General features: G+C 38.0%; 1 protein-coding gene across 1 annotated transcript; it reads left to right on the top strand.

Moving 5' to 3' along the window:
* The first annotated feature begins 3,549 nt into the window (after window positions 1-3,549).
* LOC123231346 (ubiquitin-conjugating enzyme E2 variant 1-like) lies at window positions 3,550-4,173 on the top strand. The gene is made up of 2 exons (XM_044657604.1): window positions 3,550-3,749; window positions 3,876-4,173. Exons 1-2 carry the CDS (start codon window positions 3,580-3,582, stop codon window positions 4,021-4,023), a joined length of 318 nt encoding a protein of 105 aa, XP_044513539.1. The 5' UTR covers window positions 3,550-3,579; the 3' UTR covers window positions 4,024-4,173.
* Window positions 4,174-16,506: the final 12,333 nt, after the last annotated feature.

Below are 16,506 nucleotides of genomic sequence, written 5' to 3'. Positions count from 1 at the left end.
TGAAAGGAGATCCTAAGAGTTGCTTGGCGAGGTTGGAAAATCTCAGTTTTTCACATATAAAATTCACCTTATCAGGTTGAACAAGTGAAGGAGATTGTACAATACCAGTGTAAGCCCAGCAAGATTGCTGTGCTAGTGGAGAAAGGCTGTGGAGATTCTAAGCTGTATTTTTCATTCAGACAACAAAGAAGAGAAAACTAATTTATTTCTCTCATTTATAAGTTTATAATTTAGGATAGAATAGTTAGATAAGTATTTTGGGGTTTTAAATAAATCAGGGAGAGAGAATAGCCTTAACTCTGTTTGAGGAAGAAGGTGATCCTCACAGATCAGGTTTGGTTGGGTGGTTTTAGTAAGAATTATTAGTTTAGGAACCTATATATATTAAGAATTGCCTTCCTACCTGTTTCCTTTTACTATCCCTTCCTTTAATTTTTTTATCCATAATAAAATTATATTTTTATATACTGGCCTGAGCCAGAATTCTTTGGACTGCTCTGAGATGCCATCTTTCTTAACAGTCAAACCAACATCCTATCCAAACAGGACACTAGTATTGGTAATACCATATAATACCAATAATCTATAAAGATTAGGAAACCCTTACAACAAAAGTTATGCTCATTTTGTTTATGGAGAGAAAAAAACTAAGAATAATTCTTTTATCCATTTATTTTCCCTTAAGTTACTTTTTAATGCTATAAAAATACTTTGTTATTTGAGTTATGATGCCTTCATGGTAAGTTTCTGGAATGTGATATTAACTAAAATGGAGAATACTAGATTTCCATTCATTTCTATAGTTTCAGTCAAATAGATCTCTAACATTATGTCAATATGCGTGTCTTATTTGGCCAAGACTTTCTTCATAACTTACAATCAGTGCATCCTAACTCATTATTGGTGGCAAATAACAACTCCTCTACAATTGTGTGGGTAGAATTTGCTCCCCAGGACCCTCTTACCCAGCATCCCATTTGCATGTTTACACTATGTGCTAACATAGGAAGGATAGATTTTGGTCTAACTCCTCCTCTCTCTCTCTTCTTCCCAGAACAGGGCTGTAGAGGCTGGGGGGAGAGCTTAGCAGGAAAGTTTAGTCACATGGTCATACTTAAATTTTGTACTTCTATTTTTTATTTCTTCCACTTCAAGTGATTATTAATAAATCTTATGAAATATAATACTTGGAGTTATTGATATTAATTTAAATCTTACACAATAATAACTGAAAGTTCTATTAGTAGTAGTTGGTAAGGCAGCCCAGGATTCAAAGATAAAATAAGGATTGTCTGTATAGATCCCAGTGCTCATATATTCCTGATTCAGTTATATACTAAAAACTGAAACAAGTGGTAGGATATTTTCTATTTCAAACACATTTAATCTTGACTTTCATCAGTATACCAGTCAACAAGGCATCACTTAACCTTAATCAAGGCTGAATTTACAATGTTACAGGTGTCTTTGGCTTCGAAGGGAATGCCCTAAAATGAGATTATTTTGAAAAGGAAATTCTGATTATGTAAAAAAATAGTTTTCACTCAGACTTACAGAAACTAAATAGAAAACATTAAATCCTGTAGGAGGAGGGTATTTAAGTTTCCTGAAATAGAAGATTTTTTTTTCATAAAAAAGCCAAAGGCTTAGATAAATGCCATGTACTCAAGATGTCATTCTCATAAAAAAAAAAAATAACCTTTTTTTAACACAAGGGCATAAACATCCACAGATGTGAATAAGAACAGCTATCTCTGCTCTTGTCTAATAAAGCATTTTCAGCAGAGGAAAAACACAAATGCATCCCATTTCCAGTGATGGGCAAAGGTTGGATGAAAAAAGGAGGAGAAAGTCTCTAGAAGAATAAAAAGGAATTATGAAATAGATGTAACAAGTTTAGATAATGGCTAGAGATTGAATTTCAGGAGAGGAAATGTATAAGAACTCAAGTTGGAAAAAAAAGGCACAGTTAAAAGAAGAGGACATTAAGTTCATTGAGGAAGAAGAAATGTATTCAAGAAACTGTTAAGACAAGGGGAAAAAATGTTGGGAATGTCATATTAAAAATGTGAGAAAGTGCTAAGATGAAAAGAGGAATAATTAGGGTTAAAGGAATAAGGATCTTACCAAAAAGGATAGAGAAAAGGGAATCTTGTAGTGACCTACAAGGACTTTAAAGTAACCTACAAAGAGTATGAAGTATTAGTTTTCCTGACAAAGCCAAATAATTGTTATCTATGGTCAAAATGTAAGCTAATCTTACTTTCCATACAAGGTAAAGAAGGTCTAAGATAGTAATGCTGAACCTTTGGCACGGGTGCCAAAGATGACACACAGAGTGCTTTGTGGGCATGTGGCTTCGCTCCCCTTTCCCAGTTTGTTACTAGAAAGGCAGAGAGACTTGGGCATTGCTGCTCCCCATCTCCCTCTCCACCGTGCCTGATGACATTTTTTCACATCTCTCACCCCTTTGCCCAGCAGCCCAATGGAAGTACACAGAAGGTAAGGTGGGTGGCTCATAAGCAGCAGAGCTAAAAGAGAGCAGAGTGCTAGGTGAGGGGGCCTTCCCCTTCCCCTCTTTACACTTGCAGAGGATATTCCTCTCTTCACCCACCCCTTCACCCAGAACTCAATAGGAGCACTTCCACCCTCCCTTGTGTGTGTGTGCAGATGGGGGTGAGTGGGAGGGAAAGGTGGCAGGGTGTGCCCCACACTCAGTGGGGGGGGGGAGGACCATGACATGTGGTTTCTGGGGGAGTGGGGGTGGGGCCCATATAGCACTCAGTATGGGGGTTGGGGTGGGCACAGGGCCTGGCACTCCATCTCTAAAAGGCTCACCATCACTGATCTAAGAATACTTCTCTTCTCTCCAAGTAATCAGGGAGAATAAAGTATTCTTTTAAAAAATGAAAGTTTTGAAAGAAAAATAATCTGAAGAAACAGGAGAATCCTAACATGTTAGGTAGAGTTTGGAGGGTAAAAAAAGATAACAGAGAGGAAAACAGGAAGAATAAAAGACACAGGGCTGCACCTGGAAAGATGAGAACTGAACATTTAGGAGGAAAGAAGGAAACAAGCATTTATTAAGCATCTAAGTGCTTTACAAATTTCACTTATCTTTACAACTCTGGAGTTGAGGAACCTGAATTAGTTGCCTAGAATCATCAGTAAGTGTCTAAGAGTGTATTTTAACAGATCTTCCTGACTATAGGCCCAGTGTTCTATCCACTGTACCACCTAGAACCCCATAGAGGGAAGCCACTGTTTGCCTTCTAAGCAATCAGGATTTAAATTAGCAGTTACCAGTGGGATCAGAGGAAAAAGAAATAGTGCTTGGTGATTCCTCTCTGTCAAGGGCTTTTGAAATAGCCATGTGTTAACTTGTTGATAAATGTCTGCTGGGGTTTTTTTGGGGACTGGGGAAATGAATTCAGGACATGTCAAGGAATCTCCAAAAGCATCAAACTTCATGACTATCACTCACTTTTAAAAAATATATATTTTAGGGGGAGGGGGGAAGGGGAAGAGGGAGGGGCGGACGGAGAAGAAGGGGCGGACTCCGAGCGGCAGCGACGCAAGATGGCGGCGACCACGGGCTCGGGAGTAAAAGTCCCTCGAAATTTCCGGCTGTTGGAAGAACTTGAAGAAGGTCAGAAAGGAGTAGGAGATGGAACAGTTAGCTGGGGTCTTGAAGATGATGAAGATATGACACTTACAAGATGGACAGGAATGATTATTGGACCTCCAAGAACAATTTATGAAAACCGAATATACAGCCTTAAAATAGAGTGTGGACCTAAATATCCAGAAGCCCCCCCATTTGTAAGATTTGTAACAAAAATTAATATGAATGGAGTAAATAGTTCTAATGGAGTGGTGGACCCAAGAGCCATATCCGTGCTAGCAAAATGGCAGAATTCATATAGCATCAAAGTGGTTCTGCAAGAGCTTCGACGTCTAATGATGTCTAAAGAAAATATGAAGCTTCCTCAGCCGCCTGAAGGACAATGTTACAGCAATTAATCAAAAAAAAAAAATCTTCCCCCTTTATTCAGTTTTAAGCTGTCTTCATTTTCCACAGTAGTAAATTTTCTAGATGCATCTTGTAGACCTCAAAGTACTGGAAAGGAAGTTCCCATTCAAAAGCGATTTATCTTAAGATACTGTAAATGATACTAATTTTTTCATTTGAAATATAAGTTGTGCTATAACAAAAAAATATATATATATATTTTATTTTACCAATTACATATAATAATAATTTTCCACATAAGTTTTCTGAAGTTATAAGAACCAAATGGCTTCCTTACCTCTTCCTGGAGATGGTAAGCAATTTGATCTGGGTTATATATGTATTATCATGCAAATATATTTCCATATTGTTCATTTTTTTTTTAAACCCTTGTACTTCGGTGTATTGTCTTATAGGTGGAAGATTGGTAAGGGTGGGCAATGGGGGTCAAGTGACTTGCCCAGGGTCACACAGCTGGGAAGTGGCTGAGGCCAGGTTTGAACCCAGGACCCCCTGTCTCTAGGCCTGACTCTCACTCCACTGAGCTACCCAGCTGCCCCCATATTGTTCATTTTTGTAAGAAAAGAATCATATAAAACTAAAACCCCACAGGCCTAGAGACAGGAGGTCCTAGGTTCAAACCCGGCCTCAGCCACTTCCCAGCTGTGTGACCCTGGGCAAGTCACTTGACCCCCATTGCCCACCCTTACCAATCTTCCACCTATGAGACAATACACCGAAGTACAAGGGTTTAAAAAAAAAAAATCTGGCTTTAGACACTTAATAGCTTTGTGACCCTGGGCAAATCACTTAACCCTGTTTGCCTCAGTTTACTCATCTATAAAATGAGCTGGAAAAAGAAATGGCAAACCATTCCAATATCTTTGGGAAGAAAACCTCAAATAGGATCATGAAGAGTCAGATATGACTGAAAATCACTGTATAATAAGTATCTACCATGTGCCAATCACTGTGCTTGGCACTGGAGGGATACAAAGGCCAAAATGAACCAGTATCTACTTTCAATCTTCTTACATTTTATTAAGAGACATAAAATGTACATTATGTATGTAAAATATATGCAAAATAAATGTCAATTTTTTTGTTGGTATGAGAATATCAGCTATGAGTGATAAGAAAAGGTTTTATGTGGCGGAGCTAAAATAAAAGGAATTCTAAAAGAAATAAATGGAGGAAGGACATAAACATATGAAGAAGTAGAAAAGTAGGTTGGGATAAGGTTGTGAAGAGCTTTAAAAGCCAAACAGAATTTAAATATCGCCTCACACTTTCAAATCCAGCTTCATGTGCCTGAGGATATTCCTCACTTCACCTACCCCTCTGCCCAGCAGCCCAATGGAAGAGTTTCCTCCTCCCCTAACTGAGGTAGGGTGCTGAGTGGGGAGAGGGTGCTCACATGCTGTGTGAGGGTGTGGCAGCCTATTGAGTCTGTGGTGAAAGTGATTCCCTTGGTGGGGTTGGAGAGGAGTTAGGTTTGAGGTGAAAAGAACTGGAAGGGGAGCAAAGTGGTGAGGCCACTCTCCACATGCACCAACAGCCCAATGGGAGTGCTTCTTCCCTCCCTTGTCTGGGGTAAGGGAGGAACCAGGGGAGTGAGGTGAGAGAGTAGGGTATAGCACTCTGTCTCTAAAAGGTTTTCCATCACTGACCTGAGTGTCTGATCCGATGCTAATGAGACAGAAAGACTGAGTGATGCAATGAGGTTTTATTGTGGGAAAGGAATGGGGTGGGGTTGGGAAGAGGGGAGGGAGGAGGAAGGGAGAGCCCATAACCTGCAGATGGTTATAGGTCTCGACCTGCATGGAGAAGGGAGCAATCTTTTATAGGGTGGTGGTCTGGGTTGAAGTAATCTGGGATTTGTCTCATTGGCTCTTTCAGGGTGGGAAATAGTTGATTCCCATGGCTGCCTAACATGGTACAAACAGTATAGGTCAATCATGGATGTGTCAGGTCATAGCATGGGAGGTAACAGTGCCCTAGGGAGTGGAACAATTGCTTTGTTCTGGAGTTCCAGCAGGTGTAGAAGAAGGGGAGGACTAACAGGGAAAAGGGGGAAAGGGTCTATCACTGATAACTTTATATCAATGTAATGAGTGACATATTTGTAAATATTTATAATAGAGAAATAGTATTGCTATTATGTAGTTGTTTGTATGATGCACTATCCCTCTGATCTGATCCTGTAAATCTTTGGCATCATCCAGCCATTTCACATTCTTCTAATGAAAACCTATCTACAACTGAAATAAAAACAAATAAATAAATTGTTGGTTTGGAATTCCCAGGAAACCAAAGAAGCAAAATTCAAGAACCAAAATTTTCAGACACAAGGAGGAATTAGTATCAGGAGAATGATTTCATTAGTATGACAAAGGAAAACACAGAAGTTTTTTGGCTATTTAGAATAAAAAAAATTGCAGAAATAGTTACTAGTGTAGTGCAGAGGTGCAATCAACTCTGCAAAAGGCTAACTGCAGAATTTCTGGCAGTTGAGAGGGTTTAGAACCCTGACTAGCAGCAGATGATCCTGGTGGCTTGGTCAGAGCAGAAGGATCAACTGAGCTCAGTCTTGGGGCTGAAACCTGGCCTTGAATCTGTGCCTTTTCTCTTGAGATTTGTAGCTTAGCTAATGCCTCTGTATCTCCCTGACCTTCCCTATTTCAATCCCCATTTCCTTTCCTAATTTCCTGTGGGTTTGGGAGAAGGGTGGATTTGGGTGGTAGCAATCAAACTTTGAAGACTTAGTTTTCCCCATAGTCAGGTAGGGCTTACCCTTGATATAAATTATCTCCTTTCATTGTGTGTAACTTCCCTAACCTTAAAGGCAACAAAACCTTCCAGGACTGAGTGAGGGCAGACCCTTTCTCAGTCTCTCATTCCTTTGTCCCTCCCCCACCTGGAGTTTCTCCCTAGGTGGTTGTTAGAGAAACCTTGTATCCCTCTGTCCTTTATAATCAACCCTGAACCTTAATAAACCCTGTTGTCACTTAATCAAACCTTTTGTTAAATCATTGGTTGAATGATAAAAAGAGGGATAAGGAGAGAAAGGAATAGTTTCTCTTTGGGTCCTGAGGGGAGTTGGAGGCGTCCATCTTGGAGGAAGTGGTGATCTCTATACTTCCTCTGAGAAGCCCTTCTATTTCACAGACAGGGAAGAGCCTTGGGACTCTGTCTTTGTGAACCTGAGAAACTGACTAGAAAGCCCTCTAGTTAGTTTCAAACCATTTCTGGCTGGTCCTAACCTTTTGTCTGTAGAAGTGCCCTTCCTACCTGAAAGGGTTCAGCCTGTTTCCCTTCAGTGTCCTCTGTCTCAAGCCTGTGTACCCAGTTTGTGTCTCCCTGTTGCAGCTGCCTGCCCAACTATCTCATCCTCTCCCCTTGCCGCTCATTATACTTCAAGTCTTATATTTCCCTAAACTCAGCTGTTCCCTTACATCTCTCCTACCACTTCAATCTACTACCTCCACTATTTTACCCTCCTTTCCCACTTACTGATTTAGGGACCCACAAAACCCATCCACTTGCTTTATTCCCTTATTACACTAGTTTAATTTTTAAGTATTTTGATGCAGAAGGAAAAAATATTAAACAAATCCACTCCTTGTTCACTTGATCTTTTTGCTGGTTAGCAATTTGAAAAAAAAAAGTTAAGCATTCCAAAGATCAGGAATTAAAACTCATGTTGTCAGGATTTCATAGGTATAACTGTTAGATAAGTCTATTCTCCTGAGAGCTCAGAAAATACAGTTGTAACATTATCAATTTAGATTGCTTCAGCTTTAAAAGACTTTTTAAAAGACTTAGAGAACAACACTGCCATCCAGAGTCCAGAGGATTAATGATATTAAACCATAAGCATTACCTATAATTCAGGATGCTATAAAAATAGTTTGTATTCACACACACATACACACATGTATGTGTATAAATACATTCATACAGTATATATATATATGCATACACACATACATACATGTATAAACAACTCCATCAATCATTCCTTTGGCTATTTCCCTGCTTCTACAAAAACACTCCCAGATTTTCCTTATCCTTATGTAATTGGATATATAGATGAGTTCAGACATTTCTGTTCATACTGATTTCCTCATAAGAAGGTTAAAGTCTGAAATCTAGCTAGCAATCATGAAATTTGTGGTTCAGTGACAGACTTTCCTTCCAGCCTGAGAGAAATTGGGTTGTTGAAGAATTTAAGACAGGGTGGGGATTGGGGAGGAAGAGTTCTGCTTCAATCCGAGACTTTCTATTCTTTCTAAAAATATATAGAATAGACAGATAAAAGAGACTATCAGGAAATTCGGCTCCAGGAGAGACACAGAGAAAAGAAAAAGAGAAAAAGAAGCGTCAGTGCCAGCACTATGTCTATTTTGTTCCTGCAGGAATCTTACTATGGGTACTAAACATGTGGGAACTATGTCTAACAAGCCAGCTTTTGTAAAATCCTCCATTTTATGGAACAAAGAGTTCAGAATAAACTTGCAGGGTGTGATAAGCTTTTTAATAAAAGAAAACTTACAGGCAAGTTTTACTCTCTCCAACTCTCTTTTCCTATGGCTATTTATTAGTAAACATTTTGGTATTATTTCTCTCCATGTTCTTTAAGCTTTTCGCTATCCTATTTTTGCTTCTTATAAAATCCATGATTGGTAAGGAATGCTTTGTTCTTCATGTCTTTATATTTATTCCATTTCTGGGAATAGCAGAGGGGAAAATGCAAATGGATAAGTGGGGATGCACAGAAACTGAGACAGAAGGCAATATCTTGGTAAAGAAGAGTTAGGGAATCTTTCTAACTTGAGGGCTCTGAGCTATTATGGTTTTTATTAACCATATTTGATAAACTTCCCCAAAAGGCAGAATTTCAATTGGATTAAAGGCTTTTCTTTTAGCTCTTTGGCTAAACAAATCAGGTTGCTTTGAATTCAAATAACTTGGATAATTTTCTGAGCTTTGATGTATAGAAAATTGGATGGTATGGAGGTGAGGACCAAATCATGACGCTTGAGTTACCCAGTAGGAAGAAAAATGTATGTTCTAGGAGGATCTAAATCCTCACCAAATTCATGCATGAGGAAGAAATAAAAAACCAAGTGCTCAGGGAGCTTCAATAAAAAAAAAAAAGATCTATCATCTATTTTTTTACATTTAAAACATTTTTTTAAAAATTTTTTTAGAGAAATTTTTTCCATGGTTACATGATTCATGTTCTTACTCTCTCTCTCCCCACCCCCCACGCCCCATAGCCGCCACGCATTTCCACTGGTTTCTTCATGTGTCATCAATCAAGACCTTTTTCCATATTATTGATAATTGTTCTAGGGTGGTCATTAAGAGTATACATCCCAAATTGTGTCCGCTTCAACCCATGTATTCAAGGAGTTGTTTTTCTTCTGTGTTTCCACTCCTGTAGTTCTTCCTCTGAATGTGGGTCATGTTCTTTTCCATAAATTCCTCAGAATTGTCCTGGGTCATTGCATCTTTCCTTTCCCTTGTTGTGAGGAAGATTAGATTAGGTATTTATTATGTATTGATTAAGTTGTACATAGCAGGAAGGAGCTGGAGCTGGGAATTCCATGATGGAATGAGGGAGGAGGAAGTCTGTCTGTGCCCTGAGTGTGGACTCCATTAGTGGTGGGCAAAACTGTTGCCAGCCTGGGAGACCTCAGAGCAAAGGACATCCTGCTTCCTGTTTTCCCCTGGGATCCTGTGTGGTGTGGCATCTAAGAAAAGAACAAGATCTACAGAGCCAAGAGAAGAGGTGAAGTTTGAGTAATGGAGGACAGTGCTTCAAGCAAAACCCTTACTACTTAGTTCCTGAGACAACTTTAGCTCCTGGCATCCAGAGATCATCAGTGGATTGCAGTGAGAATCCCAAAGCCACAAAGCCCTAGCTGTACTCAAGCCTGGCAGGTTCCAGGTTTGAGGCAGAAACCCAGAGACTCCATTTATAGCTCCTTGGGCCCTGTTAGTTTAGATCACTAAGTTAGAGTAGAATAAGTCCTCCCATTGCCCTGTGGTTTTATCCTTTAGATTTTAAGTATAGAAATCCTTTTCTACCTTTTAGTCTAACATAATTAAAGCTGTTAAGTCCCTTTTACCTTGTTAGCCTATTACTATACTCTGGTCTAGTGGAAGCTGGGTGACAGTTAAGATCAACTGCCATTCCTGTGGAAATCCAGTAAAGTCTGGTCTCTTCGCCCTGGTCCAGTCTCTCATAAATCCTAGAGCGTGTTCCCCAAACCCCTTAGTTTATTATAATATCCCTGGTGACCCCATTATCTTACATATATTTTCTTACGCCCTTCACCAAGAAACCCCCTCCCATAGCCAATCCACAATTCCACTGGGTTTTACATGTGTCATTGATCAAGACCTATTTCCATATTATTGATATTTGCACTAGGGTGATCATTTAGAGCTTATAACCCCAATCATATCCCCATCAAACCATGTGATCAAGCAGTTGTTTTTCTTCTGTGATTCTACTCCCACAGTTCTTTCTCCTAAGTCCCTTAGTTATCCTGAATCATTACATTGCTTCTAGTGAGAAGTCCATTACATTCGATTGTACCATAGTGCATCAGTCTTTTTGTATAAGGTTATCCTGATTCTGCTCCTTTCACTCTACATCAATTCCTGGAGGTCATTCCAGTTCACATGGAATTCCTGCATTTCATTATTCCTTTGAGCACAATAGTATTCCATCATCAACAGATACCACAATTTCTTCAGCCATTCCCCAACTGAAGGTCATACCCTCGTTTTCCATTTTTTTGCCACCACAAAGAGCATGACTATAAATATTTTTGTACATGTCTTTTTCCCTATGATCTCTTTGGGGTACAAACCCAGCAATGGTTTGATCATGGCTAGATCAAAGGGCAGGCAATCTTTTAGCACTCTTTGGGCATAGTTCCAAATTACCACCCAAAATGGTTGGATCAATTCACAACTCCACCAGCAGTGCATTAATGTCCCAATTTTGCCACATGCCCTCCAAAGTCATTTTAGCTAGTCTGCTGTGTGTGAGGTGATAACTCAGAGGTATTTTGATTTGAATTATTTGAGATTTAGAACACTTTCTCATGTGCTTATTGATAACTTTGATTTCTTTATCTGAAAATTGCCTATTCATGTCCCTTGCCCATTTATCGATTGGAGAATGGCTTGATTTTTTGTACAATTGTTTTAGCTCCTTGTATATTTGAATAATTAGACCTTGGTCAGAATTTTTTGTTATAAAGATTTTTTCCCAGTTTGTTGTTTCTCTTCTGATTTTAGTTGCATTGTTTTTGTTTGTACAAAATCTTTTTAATTTAATGTAATTGAAATTAATTTATTTTATGTTTTGTAATTTTTTTCTAACTCTTGCTTGGTTTTAAAATCTTTCCTTTCCCAGAGATCTGACAAGTATACTATTCTGTGTTTGCCTAATTTTCTTATTCCTTTTTTATATTCAAGTCATTCACCCACTCTGAATTTATCTTGGTGTAGGGTGTGAGATATTGATCTAAACCTAATCTCTCCCATATTGTTTTCCAATTTTCCCAACAGTTTTTGTCAAATAGTGGATTTTGGTCCCCAAAGTTGGGTTCTTTGGGTTTATCATAGACTGTCTTGCTGAGGTCACTTACCTCAGCAAGTCTATTCCACTAATCCTCTCTTCTGTCTCTTAGCCAGTACCATATTGTTTTGATTATCACTGCTTTATAGTATAGTTTAATATCTGGTACTGCTAGGCCACCTTCCTTTATGTTTTTTTTTCATTATTTACCTTGATATTCTTGATCTTTTGTTCTTCCAAATAAACTTTGTTATAGTTTTTTCTAATTCTGTAAAAAAGTTTCTTGGTAGTTTGTTAGGTATGGCACTAAATAAATTAATTAATTTGGGTCGAATGGTCATTTTTATTATGTTACCTCATCCTACTCATGAGCAATGTTTTTCTAGTTGTTTAGATCTAGTTTTAATTGTTTGGAAAGTGTTTTGTAGTTGTGTTCATATAATTCCTGTGTTTGTTTTGGTAGATAGATTCCCAAGTATTTTATATTGTCTATTAAATGGTGTTTCTCTTTCTACCTCTTGCTGCTGTGATGTGTTGGAAATATATAGAAATGCTGATGATTTATGTGCATTTATTTTGTATCCTACAACTTTGCTAAAGTTGTTGATTATTTCTACAAGCTTCTTAGTTGATTCTCTAGGATTTTTTAAGTAGACCATCATATCATCCACAAAGAGTGATAGCTTAGTCTCCTCATTGCCTGTTTTAATACCTTCAATTTCTTTTTCTTCTCTAATTGCTACTGCTAGTGTTTCTAATACAATGTTAAATAATAGAGGTGATAATGGGCAATCTTGTTTCACTCCTAATCTTATTGGGAAAGCTTCTAATTTATCTCCATTGCATATGATGCTTGTTGATGATTTTAGATATATACTGTTTATTATTTTTAGGAAAGGTCCTTCTATTCCTATACTTTCCAGGGTTTTCAATAGGAATGGGTGCTGTATTTTGTCAAAGGCTTTTTTAGCATCTATTGAGATAATCATGTGATTCCTGTGATTTTGTTTGTTATATTGTTGATATGGTCAATTATGTGGATGGTTTTCCTAATGTTGAACCATCCTTGCATTCCTGGTATAAATCCCACCTGATCATGGTGGATGATCTTCTTAATTACTTGCTGGAGTCTCTTTGCTAGTATTCTATTTAAGATTTTTGCACCTATGTTCATTAGGGAGATTGGTCTGTAGTTTTCTTTCTCTGTTTTTGACCTGCCTGGCTTTGGAATCAGTACCATATTTGTATCATAAAAGGAATTTGGTAGAACTCCTTCTTTGCTTATTATGTCAAATAGTTTGTATAGTATTGGGATTAGTTGTTCTTTGAATATTGATAGAATTCACTTGTGAATCCATCAGGCTCTGGGGATTTTTTCTTAGTGAGTTCTTTAATGGCTTGTTCAATTTCTTTTTCTGATGTGGGATTATTTAAATGAATATTTCTTCTTCTGTTAGTCTAGGCAATTTATATTTTTGTAAATATTCATCCATATCACCTAGACTGCTATATTTATTGCCTTATAATTGGGCAAAAAAGTTTTTAATGATTGCCTTAATTTCCTCTTCATTAGAGGTGAGGTCTCCCTTTTCATCCTTGATACTATTAATTTGGTTTTTTTCTTTCCTTTTTTTAAAATTAGATTTACCAATACTTTGTCTATTTTATCTGTTTTTTTCAAAATACCAGCTTCTAGTCTTATTTATTAATTCAATCGTTCTTTTACTTTTGATTTTACCAATTTCTCCTTTGATTTTTAGTATTTCTAATTTAGTTTTCATCTGGGGATTTTTAATTTGTTCATTTTCTAGTTTTTTAAATTGCATGCCCAATTCATTAACCTCTTTTTTTTTTTTTTATCCTGGGACTCCATTCTAGGAGCATAGGGCCACAACCAGTAGGCAATGGGTCACACAGTCGCTCAGGGTCACCCAGCTGGGAAGTGTCTGAGCCCGGACTTGAACCTAGGACCTTTCGTTTCTAGGCCTGGCTCTCAATCCACTGAGCTAGCCCAGCTGCCCCTACTTTAGGTTGCAGTTTCTTTAGCAGATGTAGTTTTTACAGGGTGGGGTTGCTAGCCCCACGCCCAACCCTCCTCCTTTTTCATCTGGGCTAGGGACCGTCCTTGGCCCAGGAGTGGTAAAGGTTAACCTTTAACCATTAACCTCTGCCATCCCTAATTTGTTAATATATGCACTCAGTGATATAATTTATATCTATTATTAAATATATAATTTATCATCTATTAAAGTTCACTCTTTCTTCCTTTTCACAGCTCAATTCCTAAAAAAATGATTGCACTCATTACTTCCACTTTCTCAATCATTCCTCAACCACTTGCTATCTTTTTTCTGATATCATTACTCAGTTGAAACTGCTCCCTCCAAGGTTACTAATATTTTTTAAATTGACAAATCTAATGGCCTCAGTTCTTACTCTTGACCAGTGGTTCCCAAATTTTTTTGGCCTACTGCCTCCTTTCCAGAAAAAATGTTACTTAGCCCCCTGGAAATTAATTTTTTAAAAACTTTAATAGCAATTAATAGGAAAGATAAATGCACCTGTGGCCATCACCATCCTCCTAGATGGCTGCAGCACCCACCAGGGGGTGGTAGAGTCCACTTTGGGAATCACTACTCTTGACCTTTGTGAACATTTGATATTGTTAACCACCCTTTCCTCCTGCATACTTTCCTCTCCAATTTTCAGGTGATTCTCCTATTTGCCTAACTGATTCTCCTCAATTGCCTATTAGTTTATCATCTATTCTCTATGTCTGATTTGGATATTCCCCAAGGCTCCAGTCTTGGATCCTCTTCTCATCTTTCCCTATATTCTTTCTCTTAGTGTTTTCATCAATTCCCATGGTAGGAATGAACAAAAGAGGGAGAGGAGGCCATGTGCTCACAAATTTTGGGGACCAGGTTGAATGAGTCTATACGCTTAAAAGTTGTAATAGGAGCCCCATAGAGCCCATTAAAATGGCTTTTATAATAACCTTGAGTTCTTCTGGACCAGCAAAAGGATTATTGATCATGCTGAGTTACAAAGGACAGTAGACATCTCTTCTCCACTCCAGCTTCCACAGAGTACAGTAAAACCACCAGGCAGGGAATACTCATGCTCTATAGCAGGGGTCAGCTCTTTCTGCAGGAGCCATAAAGTCTTTTTTTTTTCAGGCGCTGTTACAGGAGCACGCACTGTACAGGAGTGCACACTGTGAGCACTGTACGGCTCTCACAAAATTACATTTTAAAAAATATGGCGTTTATGGCTCTCATGGCCAAAAAGGTTGCCAACCCCTGCTCTATAGGAATGACCTCTATAGACTAGTTCACCCATGTTACAAAGTTACCATGATTTTTACCTTTTTTTAAAAAATTTTCCCCTTGTTGAAATACTTCAAAAATTAATTCCTTAGTTCCTTTAAATCTGTCGCCTCCAACACACATTTCTTCCATATAAATTCTGTCAGTTACAGTCATTCTCCCTGATTTCATCTCCTCAAGTACCATTACTAACCAGTGATGGTTAGTTACAAAGTATATTGGGTTCTAAAGTGTGCTGGTAGACTCACATAGAATTCTTATGTGGTGGTTTCATTTTTGCTAATAAATTAGAGTAGATCATTATAAAAAAAACTGGCAGATCTTTTAGACTCGGAGGTCTATACACTTTCCCCTTTTGTCATCTCTATGTAGAATACTGTAAGCTTCTTGAAGGCAGAGACTGTCTCGCCTTTGTATCTGAATCCCCAGTGCCTGGTATATAGTTGGTGCATATTGATTGAAACAGATGATCTTGGGATAATCTATTTTGGCTGGAATCTCTTGTAAAGTTTGTTCATTTTCTCCTTAAGCATTTTTCAAGGTTTGTCTGAGATGATGCTCTCATCTTCCACATTATTATGTAAGTGAATTTTATCATAAACTAATGTTGCCTCTGGATAACAAGCCTGTTGGCTTACTTTGATTGCTTTTAGGACTTTTGGGCTTCATGTGAGTATTTCTGGTCAATGAAATTTTTCTAGTAGATAGTGATATTTATAGCTAATACCTCTTTTTTCCATTTCCCACTTTTGGAATCAATAGTTTACTTAAATGTTTTGTCCAAGCTCTCAAATATATGCATAGTGTTATGGGCAGCACTTGGAACCAAGGCAATATAAGAAATTCAAGCAGAGATATTTCTGAAAGGATGTTTTCAGGCTTAACCCAAACCAGCAAAATGAGTCCCCAATCACTGGCATCAATCACTGACACAAGACAAAAGCCCACATGGAAACAAATACATTTCTGATTGCCTTCCAAGTAATCAGTTTGCTAGGAAGGAAACAGAGACATATATCCATCAGGGAAATTTCTCCTCAGGAACTCCAGATAATTCTCAGATCTACTTATCCAGTTTTAGGCTTTTTCTTGACCTCTAGCTTCACATCTCCAACTGTCCATAGGAATTTTAAAAATAATATCCTACAGACATATGTAAACTCAACATATCTAAAACAAAACTCATTATCTTTGTTAATTGGAATTTGGGAGATGCCATTTAAAAGTATATATATATATTTTTTTTTTTCCTATGGACACGCGGGGTCCTTAAAACTACATTTCCCATGGTCCAACGGGTTTCCTGTTTTGGATTACGTATTCAAGATGAGGGACAGCTTTAAATAGGGGGGAAGTGACTTTGAACTGGTCTTCTTAGCTAGCAGGCACAGGAAGAGAGGAGAGGTAAAAAATGGCTGAGGCGGCAGTTTTTAAATTCTTACCGGCTCGTGGTCTAATGATTTTATCCCTATCAGCATGGCTTTAATTAAAGTACTAATTTATATTATTATATCAGTCTTTATTATTTTTAATCGTAACATCTTTCACCCCAAACCTTCTAC

This window comes from Gracilinanus agilis, chromosome 1 (genome assembly GCF_016433145.1).
Source record: "Gracilinanus agilis isolate LMUSP501 chromosome 1, AgileGrace, whole genome shotgun sequence".
Taxonomy (NCBI): domain Eukaryota; kingdom Metazoa; phylum Chordata; class Mammalia; order Didelphimorphia; family Didelphidae; genus Gracilinanus; species Gracilinanus agilis.
The sequence above is the reverse complement of the archived record's forward strand: the minus strand, read 5'-3'. Positions and strand labels throughout refer to the sequence as shown.

Excerpts from the sequence above, each read along its gene's own strand:
- LOC123231346 (XM_044657604.1), top strand. The coding sequence starts at position 3,580 with ATGGCGGCGACCACGGGCTCGGGAGTAAAAGTCCCTCGAAATTTCCGG. Across the intron at positions 3,750-3,875 it reads ATGATTATTGGACCTCCAAG|GGTGGACCCAAGAGCCATAT; the intron begins AACAATTTATGA and ends TTCTAATGGAGT.